Raw genomic sequence first — 25,297 nt, forward strand, 5'->3', positions numbered from 1 at the left:
CTCTCCTCTGAGAGCATCTTCTGGGCCACTACCTTTGTCACACATGTGTCCTCAAACCCCAACAGCCACAGGAGGCAGATACCAACATCATGGCTCAGGTCTGACCCCAGAGGCCAAGCTCTGCAGCATCATCTCCCCTGAGCCTCTCGAGCCCCTACCAGCCTGGGCCATGGAAATGTTTCTCTGGGTCACTTTCTTCCTCTTGTTCAGAGCCTGCAACAATTACGTAGTTGAAACTGCATCACAGACACTGTTTTCTTTTTTCACTAAACACTTCTTCCTGTTGCTACATAATCTTCATAATGATCTTGTTTAACAGCTAAATGTCCCATTAACGCGTCATAATTTCCTTGACCTTCCCCAACTGCTGGGCATCCCACTTCCTTCCGGGTTCTCTTACTGCAACCAGTGTTGCAACGATCATCTTCAAACGTACAGCTTCCTTCTCTCATTTTTTCCTCAGAAATAAATTCCCAGGTGTTAAACTCTGACCTAAAGGTCCAAATACTTTTATGATAACTGGTTCTGCCTCAGCTGTTTTTCACCCCCATCTTGCACAATGCAATGATCCCACTAGGAAGGAAGCAAGTGAAATCTGTTGTCCCCACAGTGGGTCCCAGAGAGGCGGGCCCACCTGTCTGGCAAACTGCACTCAGGTGTCAGGGCTGTTATTCTGCCCTTGTCTTCTATCCTTTGAGTCTGCCAGCAGGGAAGGGAGACAGGACCCAGAGAACACAAGCCTCTAGGACCAGGACTGAGGCCACACTGCCCACAACTGCTGACCACAGCCTTGGCCTTCGTGAGCAGGTGTGGGCTGCCTCCTTGCAAAGACAGGAGAGAAGAACTGGGCCCCTGACCCCTGGCTCTAACGCAGAGGCTTCTGGGAAGATAGGTGAGTATTAATTCAACTGTCACTCTACCTGAGGAGGGCTCTAACACCTCTGCAGGGACATGATGGCAAAGGACTGGGAGCGTTTCTGGGAATCCAGGCAGCCAGCAGGCTTGAAGCAGGAGTGGCAAGAGCAGATCTAGCCCCTCTTCCACATCACTCTCTTTCACCCCTCCAAAAAGAAACAGGGGCTCCAGGAGCCAGGGTGGGGTTTCTGGAGACTCCTCCGGGTGTCTCAAGCAAAGTGAGGCAATGGATGGGGCTCCAGGGCTTGATGTCCATTCCTATCTGTCCTGCCTGTCAGCCCACGGCCCTTGCCACGGGATGTAAGGAGGTAAAAGGGGACTTGGAGGCGAGAAGGGAGAGGCAGTATGAGTTCGGGGCTGGGAACTCAGAATCCCCTTTAACCCAGAGCTCTGGGTAGGCTGACCACTGAGCACTGGGTGCAGGGGGAACCTGGCCTCTCCTCTTCAGCTATACCAGCAACCTCCCCCAACCTGGGCCCCCTAACTACATGCCTGCTAACAACACCCAAAGGGGGCCCTGTGTCTGAGTGTCTAACCAAGAGTCTGAGAGACACACACAGTCTCTTTCTTTCCCTTTTTACAGGGAGGAAGGTAAGGCACAGAGAGGTCATCTAATCTGCTGAGATCACACAGCTGAAGTTGGGGCCTAGGCGGCCTGGCTCTGAAGCACTGGCTCTTCACCACACACTTGGCTACCTCTCACAAAAATACACAGATAAAGCACAGACATGGCCTTGAAGGCGCTCTCGGCCTGGCTGGACAGGCAGACCCATGATTAGGAAACTTCAAACAGCGTGAGCAGGCAGGGCTGTGGGAGGTTCAGAGCACTCTGGGGCCTCTAAGAAGGGGAATGAAGGGCATTTCTGAGGAGGCCTAAAGGGTACGCAGGACCTGCAGGCCAGACCAGTGACGACACACCAGGCTGGGGGCAGAGCAGGAGCAAAGGGCCAGGGGCAGAGAGCAGCACGGCGAGTGCAAAGAACACTAGACTGGGGGGGAGGAGGAAACGGGAAGGCCACATTAATGGGTGTAGTGCCATGCTCAGAGTAGGGAATGACACGGTCAGATGCAGAGAGTGACATGGTCAGGTTGCAGTTTTAAATAGCTGGCTCCCGCTGCCTGGTGGAGGACTATGGGCTAAGGCAGGGAGGCAAAGCTGCAGATGCAGACCAGCCTCAGGGAGCGAGATGGCAAGGAGCAGGATGGCGTGAGTGTGAAATGGGGGGGGGGGTACACGAACACAGGGAGGACTCAGGGTGGCAGGCCATGGAGACCACCACATGGGGCTGGTGGGAATGGAGGGCTGTGTGCACACGGGGAGTCCGGGGGACGGAAAAGCCAATGGACAGGAGGGAGGATGAACCCTGGGGACGAGGATAACAGCACCACCCTCCCAGGGTGAGAGAACCAAGACTGACACCAGACACCTACGAGCAGCCGGTAGGGGTCGCTAATGGTGGAGTGACTGGAGATGGCGGCCCCTAAGCAGGGGGGAGGATTAGGAGCTTCTTAGGCGACGGAAATATTCTACACCTTGACTGCAGTAGTTATACAGGTGTATGAATTCGTCAAAACTTGTATCAAAATGAAGTATAGAGTTCAATAAAAAGACAAATGTGAAAGCACTCTGTTACCAATACGGCACTATGCAGACAGCAGTTATTCATTTAAGGAGGGATGGCAATATGAAAACAAACATACATATGTATACGTATGACTGAAACATTATGCTGTACACCAGAAAGTGACACATTGTAACTGACTATACTTCAATTAAAAGAACAAAGGAGGGATCTCCACTGTAAAGTGTATGCCTGAAATAGGTGCATTTTACTATATATAAGTTCTACCTCAACAAAGGTCACTTTTAAATGAGGGGGAGGCAAAACAAAGAACACTGGAGGAAAGCCCTTAAATGTTAGAAACACAGACTCTAAGGCACCAGCGTGGGCAGGGCATCGACAAGGCCATGGGGTCTTCAGATTGAGATGCGGGCTGAAGGCCCTGATGACCAGGTGATTGAGAAAGCACAAAGAAAGGAAGAATGGATGCAAAACAGAGAGATCCAGGAGCCTATCTGTCTCCACGGGGAGGAGGTGCAGGAAATTCCACCAGCCTTCACTGGCACCCACCTGCAGCTGCCCTTACCCAGTGAGAGCAGCAGTAGAGGGGACCAGCACAGGGCACCCTGCCAAGAGACGACACCTCCAAGTGCCGAGGCCAGGAGTAGAGTCTCCACACTGACGCCAGGAAGGAGGGGAGAGGCTCAGATGAATGATGGGTGGGGAGGCACTGGCGGGCTGAAGGCAGGAGAGAAGGGAGCAGGTAGAAGATGCCAAGGGAGAAGGGCACCAGGAGGATCCCACAGTGCCAGGAGGGAAGGTGTGAAGAGGCTAAAGGGCTCATCCTGCAAATGAAGTCCCTCAGAGAGGAAAGGCTGAAGGCTGCACGGAGCTCTCAGTAACAAAGCACCTTTTCACATCTGTCTTCTCATCAAACTCTCAGCAAACCTGTCATTCAGTCAGGCCAGCTTTCCTCTGTCACCTGCCTGGCACACATAATTCTTCAGTTCCGCCTCCATGCAAGGGGATGGGCTTCGGATCATCAGCCCACCAGGTAGCATGACAGAGTGAACCACGGTTCCACCTCACCCTAAAATGACCGGAATCCACACTCTTGGGCCCGCTGCATCAGAAGACTGCAGTGGGTCGGCCTCTCTGGGACTATTTCCCTGCTCCTTACAAGATCAGTGATGTGTGGCTTTTGGTCTGGATCCTTCCCAAAAGTGCAAACACCTTCATCTAATTGGGAATGAAACAAACTTGCCCGCTCAGCCAGTCCTTCCATCTCATGGACTGAACAGCCTGACTCTCAGTAAAGCAGCAATGTTGGGCCCCATGGCTGGCAGGGGAGAGACCACTGAACCTCTCTGAAGACTGCCTGGCCCCCTAAATGAGGCCCACATGGTCGGCAGTCTCACAATGCAATCCATGTGGGTTTCATTCTTTCTTTTTGTGTGTGTGAGGGGGGAGAGGGGAAGAGCAAATATGGCATTATCCTTGCTGAAACCTGGAACAATTTTTCTAGCCCAGTGGTGAGATTATCAAGAGCGACTCAGATCTGTGAGGAAAATGCAGCCAGAAGATGAAACTGTTGTTTCTAAGGAGAAGGGTGCTCTGCACACACGAGAAGAATGGTTGTCTCCAACAACTGGGAACCTTGGACGTGGGAGCCAAAACCATTCAGACTGAACACTGTAACTGCTGCAGCCAGCAGAGGAAAGACACTGGAGTTCACTCAGCAACTATTTATTCACCAGGAAAATAAAAACGTGTATGTACTGAGGAGGAATTCAGGGAGTAGAGGGAGTTCGTGGGACTTACATTCATGTCAGGGGAAGAGGGTTAACAGACAAGCAAACAGGACAAGGTGACTGTCCTGAAAGCTATGAAGAAAATAAAGTGTGACATGCTAGAGGAAGGCTTCTTCCTGAACCCTGGGCCAGGAGAGGTGGTTACCTCATCCTGAAGCCCCAGAGAGAACCAGGCGCAGCAAAGGACCTGGAGCAGAAAGCTGGCCCTACCCCACCTTCAGGACAGCAGGTTCATTGGGCACCCACAAGGGGCTCCATGCATGGACCCCGAGACACACAAACCAAGAGAACCATCCCAGCAGCCAGCTGCAAAGGCACTGATGCCATCTTAGACAAGGAGCCTGTGGCCTGCAGCCCAGATCCAAGCAGGATACCCAGGAGTATGCTGGAGCCAGCTCACACTAGCCCAGGAGAGCCTGTGGTGACACTTTCAGGAATCCTGGGAGCCAGTTTAAACAGCCATTGTTAAAAATGCAGCGATAAGGGAGTGGCTGGTACTGACCAGCTGAAGGCTGTTTTGGGCAGCTAGTTATCTCCTGCCTAGCAGCATTCTAAATTTTTTAGAAAAGTCATATATCTGAATTTTTATAGGAAACCTTCATTTGTAGTCTTTATGGCTAATTAAAGTTTTAATAATACTGTACTAGGAAATGCCACAAACCCTTGAGCTCCACCCATCTCGCAGATCACCACTATGCTCAGTATCAGGTACACGGTGGACACTAGTAGCAATAAAACTGCACAAGCAGGCCCGTGTGTCCGGAGCTGTTCTAGATGCTTGAAGTGTATTAACTAATTTAATCCTCACAACAACTTTGGAAGACAGTTATTATTACTATCCCTCATTTCCTGTATAAGGGCAGTGAAACACCAAGATGTTAGGTAACTTGCCCAAGGCCACACAGATAGCAAGTCACACCAGGATCATGTCCGGCAGTCTGGCTCCAGAGTTGGTGCCTGTAAACTTTGGGTTCTAGTTCCTGAAAACAAAGGTGCCGATAAGCATAAGCAGACATAGTGTCTAAGGAGTAGAAATGAGTTAGATTTCATCTGACAAAGATTCTGGTTGAAATAAATATCACTTGAGATGTTCTTCAGAGCAGCGAGGATGGACACCTCCTACTGTCATATTCCTGATGTCTGGGGTGACCACTGTCCTAGTTAACTTGGCGTCATATCTGTTTAAGCGTGTGTCCTGGATTTTACATCTTTATAACAAAGTTTAAGAATTTTATGAAAAATATTCCTTAAATGGAATTTTTATTGCTTTTTAATAAATCATTTGTGGTCAAAAAAGCTTTTAACGTAGTTTATATTTAGCACTCCCTTTTACTTCTCAAGAGGTTCCTTCATCTAGATAGTTTTGTTTGCTTTTTATTAAAGTTGATTTACAATGTTGTGTTAGTTTCAGGTGTACAGCAAAGTGATTCAGTTATATATACATATATTCTTTTTCAGATACTTTTCCATTATAGGTTATTACAAGATACTGAAGATAGTTCCCTGGCTATACAGTAGGTCCTTGATGTTTACCTATTTTATACATAGTAGTGTGTATGTTAATCCCAAACTCCTAACTTATCCCTTCTGCTCCACTTTCCCCTTTGGTAACCATTTGCTTTCTATGTCTGTATTTCTATTCCGTAAATAAGTTCATTTGTATCATTTTCTGGATTCCACATATAAGTGATATCATGTTATCTGTCTTACTTCACTTAGTATAATCTCTAGGCCCATCCATGTTACTAAAAATGGCACTTCATTCTCTTTTATGACTGAGTAATAGTTCATTGCATTTATACATACCACACTCTAACCATTCACTTGTCAATGGAGCAGCTTAAGTTGCTTCCTGTCTTGACTATTCTAAACAGTGCTGTTATGAACAGTGAGGTGCATTTTTTTTCTAGAGTTTTCATCTTTTCCAGATATATGTCCAGAAGTGGGATTGCTGAATCATATGGTAACTTTTAGCTTTTTAAGGAACCTCCATAGTGGGTGCAGCAGTTTACATTCCCGCCAACAGTGTAGGAGGGTTCCTTTTTCTCCACATCCTCTCTAGCATTTATTATTTGTAGATTTTTGATGATGGCCATTCTGTCTGGTGTGAGGTGATACCTCATGGTAGTTTTGATTTACGTTTCTCTAATAATTAGCAATACTGAGCATCTTTTCATGTGCCTGTTGGCCATCTGTATATCTTCTTTGGAGAAATGTCTATGTAAGTCTTCTGCCCATTTTTTGATTGGGTTGTTGGTTTTTTCACTATTGAGTTGTATGAACTGTTTGTATATTTTGGAAATTAAGTCCTTGTTGGTTGCATCATTGGCAAATATTTTCTCTCATTCCATAGGTTGTCTTTTTGTTTTGTTTATGATTTTCTTTGCTGTGCAAAAGCTTATAAATTTGATTAGGTCTCACTTGTTTATTTTTGCTTTTATTTCTATTGCCTTGGGAGTCTGACCTAAGAAAACATTGCCACGATTTATGTCAGAGAACGTTTTGCCTATATTCTCTCCTATGAGTTTATGGTATCACGTCTTATACTTAAGTCTTTAAGGCATTTTGAGTTTATTTTTGTGTATGGTATGAGGGAGTGTTCTAATTTAATTGATTTACATGCAGTTGTCCAGCTTTCCCAATACCACTTGCTAAAGAAACTGTCTTTTCTGCATTGTATATTCTTGCCTACTTTGTCAAAAATTAATTAGCTGTAGGTGTGTGAGTTCATTTCTGGGCTCTCTATTCTATTAGATTGATCCATATGTCTGTTTTTGTGCCAATACCACACTATTTTGATTACTATGTAGCTCTGTAGTATTGTCTGAAGTCTGGGGGCTTTGCTCTTTTCCCTCAGTATTGCTTTGGGAATTCTGGGTCTTTTGTGGCTCCATATAAATTTTAGGATTATTTGTTCTAGTTCTGTTAAAAATGTCATGGGTTTTGACAGGAATTGCATTAAATCTGTAGATTGCTTTGGGTAGTATGGCCATTTTTAACAATATTAATTCTTCCAATCCAAGAGCACAGGATATCTTTCCATTTCTTTGAATCATCTTCAATAGATGGTTTTTATGGTCACCCTCCCAGTGCCCAGCAAACTGTCTGGTACATAGCAGACACTCAGCTACTGTTTGAACTTGTCCCAAGTGTTAATTAAAATTCAAGTATCTGTTAATTTCATTGGAAAAGTGTTGCATTAAGATGAAATAATGTCCTATGAGTTGCTTTTGTACCACGTTGTTGAGTGTTTGATAAGAGCATTGCTGGTTTGGGCTTCTGGGTATTTTAGAAAAAGGAGAACAAATACACTGTAAAAAAAATTTAACTTAAAAAAATGCAATGATAGAAATTATATACAATGAGTTACATTTGAAAACAAAGGTGATGAAATACTCAAAACTCATCACTTATTTATTTTCCCACATTTACTATTATCTAGGTTTTTGAGTTTATTCATGACTATGATATCTGCATGTGAAAATGGTATGCTACTGAGACATGTCTTCTCAAGGCCTCATCACGTTAGTAGCTTGAAATCAGCCATACTGGAATGATTTATACCATGGAAACTGGCAGACACTACAAATCAGGGCTTGATTTATTGTCAAGTTAGTGTGCTTATAGACTCCTAGGCTGTATCCAGCCCAATGCCTATTTCTGTAAAGCATTTTACAATTTCATTGTATATATATTTTTTATTGAGATGAAATTTCACCTAACATAAAATCAACCATGTAAATAAAGTTTTACTGGAACACAGCCACGTTCATTTGTTTACAAATTGTCTATGGGGCTGTTTCTATGCTATGCATAAAGGCAGAGTTGTGACAGACACTGTATGGTCTACAAAGCTGAAAATATTTACTATCTGGTCCTTTACAGATATAGTTCACCAACCCCTGGGGTTTAGACGTGAGAAAATGTTAACCATGCAGATTAAATTTAAAAGTGTGTCGTGCCTGTAGCCGTTACATTAGGAATAGCACAAACCTCACTGAGGAAATATTCTTCCAGTATTTGAAAACTATTATCTGTTTCATCAAAGACATCACTTCACTTACTAACATAAAAATATCAATTAAGATTCAAGTCCGAACTACACTCATAAGTTGACCATAGACACAAAAGCTCAGCAAAAATAAGGAAAGCAGTCTGTGGGAAACAACTGGCTACATGGAATTGACAATAAGTGTCATGTTTCATTATTATTTGCAAATTGTCAGTTACCTATCCTTTTTATCAGTAGAATTTATGAATTATGTATGTATGTATGTATGTATATGCAATACTTTTTTTTTCCTGGAGAGCCAGCCAGCTGTCAAACATTTACTGGCATACCACACAGAGCAAATTAGAGTTCTTCATTACTTCAAAGTGTTTGAAATAAAGTTTGAATGAAACTAAAATCCATTTGCATTACTGTAATTCAGCATTATATATAAATGAAAAGAAGGAAGAACCTGGATTCTTTAGATACCAATTCTTATAAACTACTGTTTACTAAAAAATGCTTCTAAGGTTTATCATCTCCGCATGCAAACAGAATTTCTCCATTGTGATTATCAAAGTTAAGCAAAAAAAAAACAAAAAACAAAAAAACCCTAAAAAAACCAAACCTAATATATAAAAGTTATGTTCAGGGACACGGTGCTTGCTCCCTTTCATAAAAATCAATAATGTTATTTGGAAAGTCAATAGAAGTTCAATATTTAATACATTTCCTAACCCTTTATACTTCATTTTTCTTATAACTATACTGAAGAAATGTATTGCTCGTTCATCTTCCCCTCCTAGTTTCCCAGTGCACTGCCTGGACACCATATATACTATGTGTGCTGTGAACTGAAAGAGTCTGGAGGCAGTGACAGCAGCGAGGGGATGGGCTCTTTACAATGGGTGGCCAAGAGAAGCCTGAAGGAGTCTGAGGTCACGGATCTAGGGAGGAGAACTGGACAGTCATGAATGAGGGAGAGGGAAGTATAAATTGAAATGAGAAAGGAAAGAAGGGCCCAAGCCATATAGCACCAGTATACCATGACAATAAGCAGGGGAATGTCTATTCCAAGCGTATAGGATCTTAAGCGACAAAGTAGTGATCTGACATTGGTTTGGAAGGGGTAAGACGGAAGGTTTCCAAGAGGGCAATGGCCAGCCTTGGAAAAGAGATGGAGAAAAGAGGATGAATGAAGAATATACATTTTGGCAGGAGAGCGACTAGGACTTACAGACAGACTGGGCATAGTAAGAAGGAGTAAAGCAGGAAGCACGCTGACTCTGGGACTTTAACAAAGCCACAGTCACGGCTCCACTGACTGCGATGAAAAGAACTTGAGAGTCCACACACAACCTCTCTGCCCTGGTGGCTGGACCGCAGTCCTCTGAGCGCAAGAAGAACACAATTGGTGGACTTGACTGGGGTAAACAGTTGCTCTGCCCTTCCCGGAAGGGCATGGGAGAGGAAAGCAGCCTCTCCTCTCCACTCCACTGGCTGCAGTACACGGAAGCCCTGCAATCCACTCCACAACTGATTGCTCTCAACAGTTCTCAAGTGCTCTTCAGACTAAAGCAGCCTACTTTTATTTTCATTTTTTAAAACTGCTTAATTGAAAAGACAATGGAGCATAAGAAAAACAAAAACAAAAACTGTTCCTACTGCCCCAATACAAGTGCTTGCCATTTTACCCAAAGCTCTAGTTTCTGCGCCTTTCCTAGTTGTGCTGGGCTGACAGAAATGCTCCTTTTCTTCATAATGGCAAAGCTTGTCCGTTTTTCTGCAGAGCTTTCAGGATCTTTCTTTACGGCTCTATGCTGTTTGACTCTGGATGCACCATGTGTCCTAAGCCTCTCTCATGCCATTTAATTAATGATATTAACAAGTATTATTACATAGGTATATCCATTAAATTGTTATTAAAAATCATCATACATATGTAAATAAATTTCCAAGAGCAAAATGACAAGATCAAAGGATATGACCATGGCTACACCTCCTGCCACATAAATACTTTCCAAATGGGTGAAGTATGAAGTTGCTCCTGGGTCCTGCCAGCAGCCTGGAGTGGGCTGAGGGGGCTGGGGTGGGAGATAGGCTAGGAGATAAAAACAGCCACAGGATGGTTTAATGCCCAGTCTTGATTACCCACCAATGCCATTCTTCCCACATGTTTGAGTACAAGGTGTACTTCTGATTATTAATCATGTCAACATTTCTTTGTCCAGTAATGTCTCTGAGATCTTTTAATTGCTTGTTCTGAGTAAGTTCTCCATACTGAAAGGATACTGTTTCCTACAGGTGATTTTGCACACACACAAATGTGTATCCTGATCCCCCCTCTCCCGTCTGCAATGGCAATACAGAGGGATCTGGAAAAGTTCAGGCAGGTTATAAACCCAATTGGCAGTTCCAACCCAAGCACCTTTTCCAAAGAAGCCTTTCCTTCTACAAGTCAGGGATTTTGTTCCACAATCAATTTTTTCCTGCTTCCCCCTCAGGGAGCTTTTAGAAATGTGCAAAATTATGCAATGTTGTCTGGTAACTGCTCACACTAAAAGGAAGACTATCTTTGAGAAAGAATAGCATCTGTGAAAACCGAAGTTAAATATCTACAAACTCATCCAGGGGAAGAACCGCTCCCACCCCACCCCCAAGAAAACTAGGGAGGGGACTTTATGTGTTCAGTGTCTACTGTGTACCCAGCAATTTCCCCTCAGGCTTTACTTACCCTTTGGTAGGGTAAGGCTTATCCTCACTTTATAGACGACAGGAAACTTGACAGACTGACAGCAATTATTTGATGTGATTTGTCCAAGGACAAATATTTCAGAAACAGAGCTGTGTAGATTTGAACCCATGTCTAAGTCCAAAAACCTTGCATATGAAATAATTTTCTTTCTTTCCTTCTGTCTGTCTGCCCATATGTCCATCTTTCTTTTTTATTAGGGGGGAGTCTCAAAGGATTTGCATTTATCAAACTGCACTTAAGAAATGAGAAGGTAGCTTTCTTCTCCATAAGACGAGAGACCTCGTGAATGGAGTTGACATGGCTCAGGGGCTCCAGAGATATAGAAGAAACCAAGTGGTGTGACAGGGGAGGGCCAGGACTTGAGGATTTCTCGGAGGGGACAGGGACCACATTCTGCATCTCCCCATGAGGAAAAAGACAGCACAGTCTCCAGCACTTACTCAAAGCACAAGTAATCTGAGGCCTTAGAAGCACACTCACTGTCCAATTCAGGTGGGCATTAAAATGGAAATTTAAAAGTGAGTCCCCTGGTGTTACCACTCACATGTTAGGTGCTGGCTATCCACACGTGGCTTTGGATACCATACAGGGCAGTGCAGACAGAAACCATCTCCATCAATAGCAGTGCTGTGCAAGGAAGGAAATAACTCGGCAGGGATCTCCCACACTCTCCTCTCTGCAGTGGGCATGGTGTGGCCTCATGAGAAAAGTAAAGGTCAGCTGGGTGATGGCCAGCTACTTCCCCTAGCTAAGCTTCTGTCTTACCTATTAAATGGGATAACACCTAGCACAGAGTGAGCACACAATAAGAGTTGATGCTGCCATCCTCCTGTTTCTGTTATAGTCCAAAGATAATGTCCCTAACAAAGAGATAACCTTTATAAAAGATGACACCAAAAGACACTGAACACTTGATTTGTTAAGTAGGGTTGTTCACTAGATTGAAGAAGAGTCAGCCCCTCCAGGATGAACACCACCTGCGGGTCTATTACCTACTAATAGGATTAAAATCCCTCTCTCCTACTTCCAACTGCAAGGCCTCAGGTAAGGACAACCTCCCTGACTCTTTTTCTCACCTTTAGCAGAGAACTAGTACCAGCTCCCTCATTTATGTGGCTAAACCTAAGCCAGACACTGCACCAGGCACCTAACACGCTCAACCCCTCAGGACGACACCACGAGGTGAAGGCACCAGCAGCCACATATCACAGATAAAGAAACTGAGGCCCAGAGACATGAAGTGATTCACCCTCAGGCCCCCCAGGCAGAAGCAACCAAGTAGGACATGGAGTTGCTGCTCTCACAGTGTTCAGAACCCTCTTCTAAGGAGAGTTCTGGCCCAGGCCTGCATGTTCACTCTTGGTGGGTTCTGGGCTCGAGGGATTCACCACACCATGAGGAGGGCTAGGCAAGTGCTGCAAAACCTATGGCTGCCCCCTCCCCGCTTCCTGTCTCCTGCCTCCCTGGAACTGAGTGGCACACACAGGACAGGCTCAATGCCTGAGTGCTGGCCTTGCCACTATAGCTCTGAGGGAACCCACGTACCACAGGAAGACCCCAAAGGGCTGAGCCCTGGAGAGGGCCAAGCAGCCACCACAGGAAGGGGGGTGTCCTCCAGAGAATCAGCCACCCCAACCTCAATACTCGCGAGCTGAGCAGCTGCCCTACCCAGTACAAACCAAACTTTAACTCTTATCCCAAACCCAGCTTAGTCCTCCCAGGTTAGGCACAGCTTGTGCTCATCCACAGCTTGAAATCAGAGACAGACCCACAGTAAACTGGTCACTGGCCCTAACAGAATAAAGAGGCTCACTACGCACCAGCAAGAAAAGAACTAAGGAGGGGCGGACACAGCCATGTCAGACAGGTTAAAGGTGCTGTGGGCCAGATGGGATGGAACAGGATGCCAGGAACAATCAGAAGACAGTGCTCCTGGGACAGCTGGCACTGGCCTTGTTGGGGGAGGCATGCTGGGCCTGGAGCCCAGAGAGGTAGGTAGGAAGGGAAGGAAGGAGGCAGGGAGAATAGAGGGAGGGCAGGCTATCCAGGTGGAGGTGCACAAGCAGGTCAGAAGTTGATGAGCAGTTGAGTGTGGCTGGAGCAGGGGAGGGAGAGGAAGCCTGAGCCAGAGACGGGGGCACAGTGTGCTCAGCTGACAGAAGAATCGGCTCAAATGGGCTTCATTAAGAAAAGAAGCCGCTGGCTCATGTAGCTGTAAAGTTCAGGGCAGGGCTCACCTTGGGCCAGTCAGGCCCAGGCAACTTATTCTTCCCTATCCCTCTAGGCTGGTCTCACTCCTGGGCAGGCTGTCCCCAGGCAGCAGACCCTAGCAGCAACCTGCTCACATCCTCTCCCATTCAAGTCTCCCCCAACTACCCTAGCAAAACACTAAAACCTTTATGGGCTCTGGCTCTGACTGGGCCACAGGCCCATTCTTGTACCAATCACTGGCCAGGAAGATGTAGCCCTATGATTAGCTAGTCCTCAGTCACTAACCATCCAATGGGCATGAACCAGAAGGAGGGAGGGGCATGGAGGGGAAGGGAGGTGGGTGGGCTGCCCATCACCAAGTCTGTGAACTGTCACCTACCACGCACACATGTCAATACTCAGGATGCTTCAGGCCCGGGACGGTTCTCAATAGCCTTCCTAAGCAGCATATGAATATCCTCCTAAGGAAACTAAGGCTGCAACCCTAACGTCCAAAGCTGTATGATGAATAGCAGAGTCAAGAGTCCAACTCAGTTCTGCCCAACTCTAAAGCCCAGGTTTTCCACCTGGAAAAAGACTGCCTTCTCCACTCTGTCACCTAAAGAGCTCATATGTTAACCTCGTCAGCCACATGGCACCAAGAGAAGGGATGACACGTCCCAGTCTGTTCTGGGGCGCTCACTCTGGGGCCGGCACAGAGGTGAGATCAGGAAGCAGGAGATTGGCTGGGAAGCGGCTGCACCTCCCTGGAGACTCTGCTTGCAGGAATGGAGTAACCAAGGGAGGCGGTCAGCAGAGTGGGGGATAGTGGCACCACCAACCAACAGCGCAGCATGCTGGGGGCAGCAGTCACCTGGAGTGCAAGGATCCAGGTACCACTGGAAGCCATGGTGAGAACACATGGGAAAGCCTTAATAACCAGAAAGGGCTCCCCAGGCAAGGCTGAAACACTCAAGGGGAAGGAGGCACCCTGGCCAGGAGGTTTGGAGGGAGCAGAAAAGCCAATGCAGTAAGGTACAAGGGGGCAGGGACGACGGGCACCGCTCGTGTTATGCCTCAGGCTTCCTTCATTTCCAAGGAGATGCACTCAGCACTGATCCTGCGGCGGGCCACTGAGAACAGCATGGTGACCCGGGGAGACAGCCTGGAGTGACAAGCACAAGGGCACCCTCATGCCTAAGGTCGGCTCATCTTACAAAGCAGATGATGCCACTTCCTATTTCCCAACTTGGGGGAGCCCACCACTGACAGGACAGAAAACCACATGCACTGTCCTCCTGACACAGGAGCATCATCCCCAGGGCAATAAGCAGATGCCAGCTTCCCTAACTCTGAGCAGGGCTGACAGGCAGGTTCACCAGAAACCCCAACAGAATCTCGAGCCCCTACCCCAAATCAGTGTCCTCACTGTTTCTATCCTGCCACATGGGAGAGCTACAGAAGACTGGGGACGCCTACTGTTTTTGTCTGCACAGCAGACCCTGCTTCTTCTGCAAGCTCCTCCCCACTTCCTGTGGGCACTGCCATTTTCTTACAAAGCCCCCTCCACCCTACCCCCAAGCCAAGCCAAAGTGACTCTAGCAGTTTTCAAACTGGAAGCAAATAAGTGAATTCATTCCACATCATGCCTTAGCCTTCAAGAGTCCAAACCCCAGAGCTGCTGCATTTCCTACCACGTGGAAGAACTGCGTCCACAAGACACGCAGACACATACAGTGCCGAGGACAAAAAAGAGAACAGTTTCCCTCTTAGTTCTTCCACCCCAATTTAAATTCCAAACAGCACTCTGACTCACGGTGAGAGGGGAAATGTTACAAGCAAATGCAGGATGAGCTCACAACACCTGGAGGGTGAAAAGCTAGGCTCCTGCACTCAGGGGCAGCTTTGGCTTGTCAACCAACCTTCAAAGGGAGAACTTTAAATGTTCAAGAAGCTCCTTTAAAATAGAAGTGAAAGTGAACTAACCACCCATTCACAAACCTCCCTGCCTCCAGACACGCCTAAAATGTAACATGTGGCTCATCTCTTTCACTGCCAAGCTGCCAGCATCCAGCAGAGGGGAGCAGACATCACCAACTTTGAGTGCTTGCTGACAGCCCCCAGACAGACAGGAAGGGAAAAACGGAGGGCCATGAAAGATCACCTGACCCTATCCTTCTCAGTTAACCTAAGGGAAAGAAATCAAGCCCGGAAGAGCAGGTACCAGTTTCCGGTAAGCAGGGGGAAGGGACAAACAAGAGGAAATGGACAAGACAATCAGCTCCAACCAGACCTCCCAGTAACCATCCATGCCTCTGAGCTCAAGAGGACCGTAGTCTGGAGAACTCAGCTCTTGCCTGGGTCACAGGTATCATTTTCTCTTGCTCAGACTAGTCCACACAGTTCCTACAGCACCAAGGGAGGTAATGGGGACAGGAGAACAAGCGGTGCCATAGTGAGGCTCTCCTGGACTCCTACACCTAGGAGGGGATTGAAGCTACAACCTGGCAAGTATGTTAAGACAAGGCAACAGCAAGGTACCCAAGTGTGACCACAGGCAAATCAGTCTGCTGTTTAACCAGAAGGAGTGGGTACTCAGAACCCAACTTGCCACACAAGCCAAAGAGGCCCTCGAGTTTAAGCTCTGGTCATAAGCACAGTGCCACCCTCCCTCTGGGGAAGAGATGCCAACAGAACTAGTAAAGGTGGCCCTGCCTGCAACTATCTAAATGAAAACCCGAAGGAAACAATGTGAAACAATGAGCAAAAGGGTAAACTATTCCTATTTTATATACCTAGACAGCAGTGTCACTAGCACCCGAACCCCACCCCCAACAGCGCTAAAAAGCCAGCTTGCCAACTTGCCTGGCACAGACACAAGATGCACCATGGAAGTAAATAAAGTTGGGGAGTGTCTACTGGGAGCGGCTTCTAGAAGGACTGGCCTTAAGAAGGAGGACAGGCAGCTATCTTGGGGATGACCCAGGGGGAAATGGATGTGGCCATCTCCTCACACGCCAGCCCAAGGATTAGGAGAGGAATCTGATGGCAAGAGGGGTCAAGAGAGCTAAGGTGGAATAGGGGCAGGGGAGAGCCAAGTAAGAAATCAAGGGGACAAGGAGAACCCAGCCCAGAGTGTGTGCAGGTGGAGCTGCAGACAGCTTGGTGGCTCAGGCACGGCCCAGAGAGCCGGATATGACCAGGGGAGTGGGGAGGGAATGGGGCTGAAGGTACAAGCAGGGCAGCAGGGCCACCAGCACCTGGAAGAGGGCTGCCAGGCCACCAATGGGCTCTCAGTGTGAGCCACAGTCATGTGTAGCTAGTTCTCCAACAGTAACTCACCCAACTGCTACCATAGAACCCCCATCTCAGAGTCAAGGCCAGCCACCTGAAAAATCACTCTGTGCACAGTGTACAAGTGGCCAGCGTCTCCACAGCAGCCACAAGGCTGATCCACCACGGGATGTGGCCTGGAGAAAGCATCACCCACTTTCTGGCCCTGACAAATGAAACCGGGGGGAGGAGGGTATTGAGGAAGGGTCTAGTTTGTCACATGACCAAAAAAGGCCAAAGGGTCCCAAGGTGGCATTTGAACGGTGTCAACAGGGACCACAGCCAGCCAGGGATCTAACATCAAGTGCCACCTTCTCTGTCAGGGGTGAAAAATGCCAACCAAAGGAAAAAACACCTCACTCCTTTTCCTCAGCCAGTTCCAGAGAAAGCAGAAAGTATTTCAGTTACAACCTTCCTCCTGGACAAGCACAAAAATATCATACAGATGAACCCAGCATAAGGATGCAAACCCAGGCAGGAGAGTGGGGTGCCTGTCTTATACTCACTGCCCTCTCTCTCGAGTGACATGGGAGGCAGCAGCAGGTGAGGGAGGACTGAGGGAGTGGGTTCTAACCCCAGTGCCATCCCTTGTAGCCGTGTGTCCACTGAGCCTCACTTTCTGCACTGGCACCTGCCTCCCCAGGCTGCTGTACAGATTACATGTGAAAAGTGCTGGCACCTAGTACCTGTCCTTAAGTGTCGACAACCAATTCCAAAGACCGATCCTCTTCACAGCATCTGAGCACCCACTTGCCATACAAGTTCTAGATACGTGGGGAGTAACTCATGCTCTGCTACCAAGGAGCCTGCAATCCCATGGAAAACATGATCAACAAGACCTGTTCTCAGTAGGAATGTAGAATTTTTAAGTTATGTGCGGTGCCTGAAGGAGATTGTCTTGGATTAAAGCAGGAAAGATTTCTGCTAAAGGGAGAGCAGTAGGGATAACAGGGAGCCCCAAACAGAGGCAGTACAAAGGGTCCGATACTAGGTGTCACACACAGACAAGTAAGGCTGGCTTGCAGGTTTAAGTACATGCTGTTTTGATGACAAGCTATAACTTCATTTCAAAGCATTAGGGGATTAGAAGCAGCTTCTGTCCCTGAATTTTCTCAAAAAAACAGTACTCAAAGTACACCTGTCGTAATGTGGAAGTTCCTGAATGTTTCTGATCATAAAAATGGAATCTGACACCTAAAAAGGTTAGAAGATTTTACGGGGGGAAAGGTTGTAGGAAATGGGAAGAAAACGGAAATGCAAAACTGAAAGTTAAAAACACTTCACATTTAAGGTTAATCTCAGAAGATACACTGGAGTTCAACTTTCATGCTGTGTACTGCTTATGTGCGAACTGGGAGACTGCTGTTAAGCCCACTGGCTTCTGAGCCAACTAGCCCTGGGTTTGGGTCCAGAGCTTCCCATATCCACCTCTGTGACACTGGATGGATCATTTAACCTCTGCTCTCCTTCAAAATGAATATGGGGTATCTACTTCTAAGAGCAGTTCAGAGAACCACCCAGGATGCAAAGTTGTCTACATGTACTACGTACATAACAAGTGTTCAGTAAACCGCAGCTCTTCATTTTATAGCTTCCAATGGATGAATCTAGGAAACTTTGTTGCAGTCCCAGGGGCACTGGAAGGTTTCTAACCACACCCGCCTGGCAGTGGCACATCAGCTGACATGACCCTTCCTCTTAGCAGGCTCCATGCAAACAGAACCTCCAGGAACTCGTAAGTCGGGAGTCTGAGGGCCCAGACGGAGGTGTGTCTGAACACCCACCTGGCACAGTAGCCCTGGACTCTCGAGCCAACTCTGATGATAATCAAGAGCTTTCCCAAGCGCAACAGCACCTACATCGCAGGAACTCCTGCCTTCCGCGTTCTAGGATGGCCTCCAGAAGCCACACGGAGCAAACCTAACCCCGGTACTTGACACCAGCCCCCAGGCCCTTCACGGAGCCTGACACCCACCCCCTCCCTATCCCATTGCTGAGAGGGCAAACTGTTCAAGGATTTGCCAGCTATTCCTCCAAACTCTCCATTCCTCTCAAGTCAGAGAGGGACGAAGAACTGACTTCCTGCACCTGACTATAAAACTCTTCACTCTGAAAACTCAAGAAACTCTAGAAAGCCATTTCACATTCTTAAGAATCCTGAATTAAATCTTTGAGTAAGACACGTGAAGAACTGTTCCACTTGGACCTAAGACCTGTAGCCCTGTAAGGCTGCCCCACCCCAGATCATCCATATGCACACTCTATGCCTGCTCAGTTCCCTCAAGGGTAGCGGCTGGGCATCTCCAGGTCCGCACCCTCCACACCCAGCACCACAAGCACTTGCCAGAAATGTTTATTCGATTGCTGAACCACCTTTTTCAGTTTTACAATATTTTTCCATAAACAGCATGTACCAGTTGGTGATTCAGATGTAAGTGTATTGCCTCCCAAGACCTGGAATTCATTCAGAGTACTTTTAAACACAGCATGCAGAATATTGGTAGATCCTCCTTACGCAGGAAATGCTCTCGTGTCCATGGAATCCCTGTGTCAATACTTGCTGGGCTCTACTCGCATGCCCAAGAGTGAAAAGCTGCAATACTAAGAGGGATCTGAGCGTGGGCACTCACGAGGCTGGACTGAAAGCGCACTGCCTGCGTACCTAGCCACTGAGCCCCAAACTCAGTCACCCACTCTGCCAACCAGCCTGTGGGCCCTACAGGGACCAGGTGGACTCAGGACAGCCACCACTGGAAAGAAAAAGAAAAAGCACGGCTCCTACAGACAGAGGCAGAGCCCCCAGCTTCCAGAAGGCGGTTTACAGCAGAGGGCTGGGCAGGAGACCCACCTACCAGACTGCAGTCACCTAGAGGTTGGGCTGGGTTAAGTCAGTTCTAGTTAAACTGTCTCCGTCTGAGAAGACACCTACATGAACACCAAAACTGAGGCAAAATGAGTACAGATATCTTCCTTCACCCAATCCCAAGCCTGGTACCCTTGAGGGCATGTCCTGCCACACGAAGCTGCATCTTGAGCCCAAGTGACCGTGGTGCCTTTTTATATCTGTATCAGGACAAAAGCCCCTTCCCATAAACTGATCTCAGACTGTCCTCCAGGCCTCTGTGACCTCCAGCCAGGACACCATACTCCTAAAAGAGTCGCCTCTGAGGACCTCCGTGAAGACAGAATGTAAAGTCCATCTTCTTCTGAGGGAAAGAGTGAGTCACAACAAGGACTTACACTTGCTTCACAACCAACACTTGTTACCTGCCTCTTTCCCCAAGTCATAAAATGCCACACTGCTATCCTCACACATCCTGGCCACAACACAAAGAGCAAAGGCAGGAAGGTTACTGAATTTGGGCAACCAGTGTGATAAGGAAGCATCCACATGTTTAGATTTCTTATCTTCTAATAGTGAGAATCAGAACTAATAACACTCTTCCATTTTAGAGTTTACAAGATTTCTCTTTTCTACAGGACTGATGGCATCTTAAATTAACATCAAAAGTGCTGTCATCCTGAAGCAGAAAAAGAAGCTGGAACATAAGACCCATGAAAAGTTCCACACCACTTAGCAGTTGCCACACCACAGTGTGGTCTGGCCCAGGAGGATTGTGTGTCCCTGACAGAAACCTTAAGGTGTTTCCGGGACAGGATGCCTATGTCATCCACCTGTTAGAGCTATCACAGGTAAATCGAACCCAAATTGTAATCTCATATAAACTTGTGTGGGAGAGAAGCAGCTCCCACATCTTTCCTTACCAGCTCAAGAAAGCTGCCCTCGTCGCCTCTTCTGAAGCCGTCTGTCCACCTTTGCGAGCAGTACAGTGGTGTTTAGAGTCAAAAGCACTATCACTTAATAACTCTGGGTAAGTCCCTAGCTTTAGGACAGTCACCTCACATTAAGTCATCAGGAAACAAAGACATCTTGTCCTCTCCTGGCCATGGGAGACACTAAACAGCACCTACTGTCATGATGTCAGCTTCTGCACCTGCAGAAAGGGGAGACTGGCTACTCACCCTACCTCTCTTTACAGGCTGTTGGAAGCACGAGACTCCATCAAAGTGCTGCACAAAGTCATGTAAAGCATACATCTCAGTGTAGAACTATGTTAGTATTTTGTTATTTAGAAAATTCATACCATATAATTGCATCAAAAGAAAAAACTTCTAGAATAATTCACGTTAGCCTCTGCTGCCCCTCCTAGAATCTGAACCGTGGACCTGGAAGGAGCTTTATGGAGCAAATACACCAGTTCCCAGCCCCACTTTGCAGGTGAGGAAACTTCAGCAGTGTCTTAACCCTCAAATTCCTAGGTGGAAAAATTATCTTTCTCATATGTCTCTCTGCAGAGGCCCCTTGGTCACCTCCTTTTAGCACCTGATGTCTGCAGAACAGTGAGGAAGAAAGGAGTTTCGGAGATTTCCTGCTGGGAAGGCGCTGGCACAGATGCCCAGTGCAAGCTCAAGTCTCTTCCCGAAGCACCTTCCCTGGCCTCTCCCTGCTGTGAATACAGGGCAGCTCACCTGCCCTGTACTGTTATTTAACCTGTCATGGGGCTGCAGCACCCGCTCCACCATCTCAGACTGTTTCTCAGATGCCAGACTAACACTGTGTTCCTCGCGGTTCTCCAGAGCTCTGTCTTAAACTACTCCATGACTCAATGTTGGGGCACAGAGCAGTCACAAGGGCTTTCTGGTAAAAGGGGGCTCAAATGGAGGCCCAAGAAGGACTCTAGGGTTCAGTCAGTTTAACCAAGACTTAGCAACTACACCTAAAGCTTCTGCTCTAGAGAGAGAAGACGAAACAAGCCATGCTCCTGGACGCTGCACTCCGGTCAGGAAGACAAAGCCCGAACTCTGGTGAAACAATGAATGTCCAATATAAACTGGAATGTAATCACTTGCTGAGGAGACTGTGCTTGGGTGGACTGACTCAATTTCTGGGCAGAAGGAAGACAGTCTTCAACTTTATCCATAACAAAATAAGATTAAGCTGGAACAAAGGCACGCAGTGCACTTCAGAAAGAGTTTCAGCACCCTGGGCTGACGAACACTACAAGAAGAGTAAGGCTTCAACTGTTCTGAAAAACTGTTAGTTGCTTTTTGAATAGGAGTGTACGGGATTTACTTTATTATAGAGTTGGCTGAAATTATTAACTCAGAGCCTGATGCTATAGATAGTCAAATATCCAGAGGCTAGAATTTAGAGCAAAGAAACAACTTTCCTCTTAAGAACTCCTTTGTCAAGGAGGTGGTCAGTAAGCGTTACTCTGTTACTTCCTTTTCAGATACTTGGTACTAACTTTTCAGATACTTGTGGATATTAGGTCTGCTGCCTGATACTGATTTTTTAAGCAAAAGCTAAGATTGCTAAGCATAATTGCAGGCACATAAAGGTAAGCATTTCATGACACGATTCTCTGTCGCCTCTCTCAGAAGAGGTTTAATTTTAGTGTTGGCTCTTCAACACTGTCCCCATTTTTATTTTCCAGGAGCATCTTAAATATGTGTCAACTAACTACGCAGAAGTGGAGTTCCTACTTGGGCCAAGCAGGGAAGCGCAGCTGTGGGCTGGCAATGCCTTGTTGGAGCCATCTAGCTCTCACCTGAGCCCAGGTCAATTAACAGAAACTGCAAAATATGAAATACAGTCTCACACCAACTCCGCCAGCAACCTACTCCTCCACGGCTCTGAGTTTCTATATGGGGTTTGCTTCAAGCCACACTTCTGTCAAATGGCTCTTAACAACATTCAGGGATGTTCCTGACAATGGCAGCATTTAAAGGAGGCACTTTCTCATCACTCATATTCAGAGACAGTTTCCCAGTCTCATCCACCACACTTACATTAGAAGGGCTCCAAACACATCTATCACAAGAGTCCCCCAAATTAGCCATGTGAAACGTGAATTCCATGACAGGTAACCGAACTGTGGGCTTGGCCCCTCTTCCCCTGTACTCCTAGGAACCCTTTAGTTTAGACCCTTACACAACACTAGAACCCCTGAGGTCACTGCCCCACCTAGTCTACAACAAGGCGATTGCCCATCAAAGCGCTTCCTGATCCCAAAGCTCTCCTAGGTGGCATTAAGGATCAGTGCTAATGTCTCAGCAACCTTTCAGATTCTCTGGACAAGCACGTGGAAGCACGTAGAATTCCAGAAATTAAACTCTGACTCGACAAAAGATGCAAAAGTCGCCAAGGCTACATTTTTCATGTCACTTATTTTATCCTCTAATATTTCAGTCTTGGGAGTTGCAGTAGCACTAGTTACTGCAAAAATCCTACAAGGTTTTATATAGCTTGTGTCTACTCCACCCCCAAAGCCATAACCAAAACGTATACAACATTTGTTAAAGGCAATTACCATCAAGTCCATCTTAATGGAGTCTGAAGATCAGAAATGACAAAATTATTAATAAATCAAAAATCACAAAGATCATAACTTTTCTATTTCTACCAAAATTGTACAATCCAACATGAATTATTCCAAAAAATACTAGGCTAAAGCCTACTGCCGAAAGTAATCAGCCAAACTCATGTAAAGGAAATGCTAAAGCCCCCATAGCGAGAGTAACCTGAGTTACCTGGCCAAGCCCAAGATGATTGTTTTCTTCTATCCTCAGCACATTAAAAAGTGATTTCAACGGCCACTTCCTGGTCTCCCAGGAAATGCAGGGGCTCACTTCATACCTGGATGCTACTGCGTCTTCCTACTGCTGAACCTGCTCCTGCCACAGGGGAAAATGAACCCAATAGCCAACAACCCCTCGGAGAAAATATGAGAACACACAAGGAAGGGGCAGGGAGATCCCTCTACAAACTGTAGCTTGGGTGGAAGAGCATCTGAGAGTGAGACACTCTGGGGTTACCCCTGATGGTCTAGGTCACAATCCGCAGGCTGGGACCCCAGGTAGGGGGAAAAGACAGGCGAGGGAGGGCGAGTGGTGGGGGAGGGGGAGGGGAGAGAAAACAATCACATCTAATTCACTACCAAAAAGCGTAGCTCTGGCTTGGTCAGAGACGCAATGAGCACTCAGGCCCAGACAGGTATAGGAAGAATCCCACCCTGCACAAGACATCTTCCGTCGGCAACGACCCCAAGAGGGATCCGGCAAAGGCATGTCCACTCTCAGAACCAAAGGGGACTCTCCAAGCGCCCTGGGCACCGGGCTAGGGGCAAAGCAGGTTGCAGGGGGGGGTTCCCTCTGAAGCCAGAAAGGTGCTTCCAGCCAGGAGGAAAGGGAAGGAGGACTGCCTGGACCACCCAGAAAGCCGAGACACCGGTGGCACGGGCTCCCCGAGTCATACCCCGGACACCAGTTGCTCCACAGCTTTTCTCCCTCCCCTCCCCCCTCGCCGGGAAGGCTTCCCGGGGGTCGCGGGTCCCCCGGGAAGGGAGAGGCGGGTGAGCTCTGCCAGGAGCAGGAAGGGTCGTAGAGCTGAAGCGAGAGAGGAGGAAAAGCTCTGGTCTTAACTCCCGTCCGCTCTCTCCGCCCAGGCCGCACGGAAGCCTCGGCCTCCCGTACCGAGCGCCGCCCGGCTGCCCGACCTGACCCCGGCCCGGGCCCGGGGGGCGAGAGGCCAGGATGGCAGCGGACCTCGAGGGCAGGTGGGTGTCCGGCGGGTGCCCTGGAGCCCGGCGGGCGAGGGGCACTAAGGAGGGAGAGAGTCCCAGGCCCACGCGGCCTCCACCTCAGCCCGTGCGGTGAATACTTACGTTGCTCTGGGGGTCGATGGCCTGCAGCAGCCGGTCCCTGATCTGCTGCGGAGACGGCGGAGCCGCTGTCATTGCCTGGGCGAGGCGGGGGGGAGCGGCCGGGCCAGCGGGCGGGCGGGCTGAGGCGGGGAACGGGGGTCACTCACTCGCCGGCCTCCGGGAGCGGAGCCTCATGTTCCCCGCGGCGCCAGGAGAAGAGGGGGCGCGCGGGGTGGCAGAGAGGGGAGCCGGGGCAGGGGCTCGGGCCCGGGGCGCCGCCGCCACCAAAGGAGGAGGGGGAGCCGCCGGAGCCGACGCCGCTGCTGCCGCCGCCTCGAGAACCAAACTCCAGTGAGCTGCCCCCGCGCGGAGCACTCTGGGTAACCCGCGCCGCACGCAGCGTCGGCGCCACGCTGAGGAGGTTGGGAGATGGGGTGGGCAAATTCGCCGGGCCTGGGCGGGGCCAAGCGCGCGCCCCGCCCCGCCCCTTTACGCATGCGTGCGCAGGCGCACTCGCCCCATCGGGCTGCCCTTCCCCGTTGCCTGGCCAAGGAAGCCGTTGGGAGGCGGTTGGGCGGGACAACGGCCGCCGCCTGGAGGCCCCGCCCCCACCCAGACCCGGAGGTGGAGGTTTCCGACCCGACCGCTCGGTACGCGCCGAGTCCTTGAACCCGGGCGCTCTGAGCGGTAGCCTTAGCCCCGGGGCCGAGAGGGCAGCGGAAGGACCCCTCCTCGGATAGAAAAGCTTTCCCCGTTCTGACGTAGGTGACGGGAGTCGCGGGTGGGAGAAGCTGCCAAGTTCTCCTAGTCCGGAGGTCCTTCCCAGCTCCTCTATCTGCGTTCCTGGGGGCCAGGGAAGGCAGACGTCCAAGTTGATTCTGTGCGCGGAAGGGTCAACTGGGTAGCAGCGAGAAACACTGCCGCCACCGCCCCTCCAGAGGGCGCGGGTGCGAGCTGGGGGTCTGCAGCGCCTCCGGCCGGGACCCCAAAAACATGAGACCGCAAAGCGCCTCGCAGAGGAGCTTCCACCCCAG

General features: G+C 48.4%; 1 protein-coding gene across 1 annotated transcript in view; it reads right to left on the minus strand.

Moving 5' to 3' along the window:
- The window catches only part of MED26 (mediator complex subunit 26), a 44,220-nt gene extending 19,596 nt beyond the window's left edge, over window positions 1–24,624 (minus strand). Inside the window, exon 1 of the mRNA XM_031437531.2 lies at window positions 24,285–24,624. Within this exon, the coding sequence (XP_031293391.1) occupies window positions 24,285–24,356 (72 nt within the window). The 5' untranslated portion in view covers window positions 24,357–24,624. The remainder of the gene's footprint in view (window positions 1–24,284) is intronic.
- Between the last annotated feature and the right edge of the window lie 673 nt (window positions 24,625–25,297).

This window comes from Camelus dromedarius, chromosome 27 (assembly GCF_036321535.1).
Source record: "Camelus dromedarius isolate mCamDro1 chromosome 27, mCamDro1.pat, whole genome shotgun sequence".
Classification (NCBI taxonomy): Eukaryota; Metazoa; Chordata; class Mammalia; order Artiodactyla; family Camelidae; genus Camelus; species Camelus dromedarius.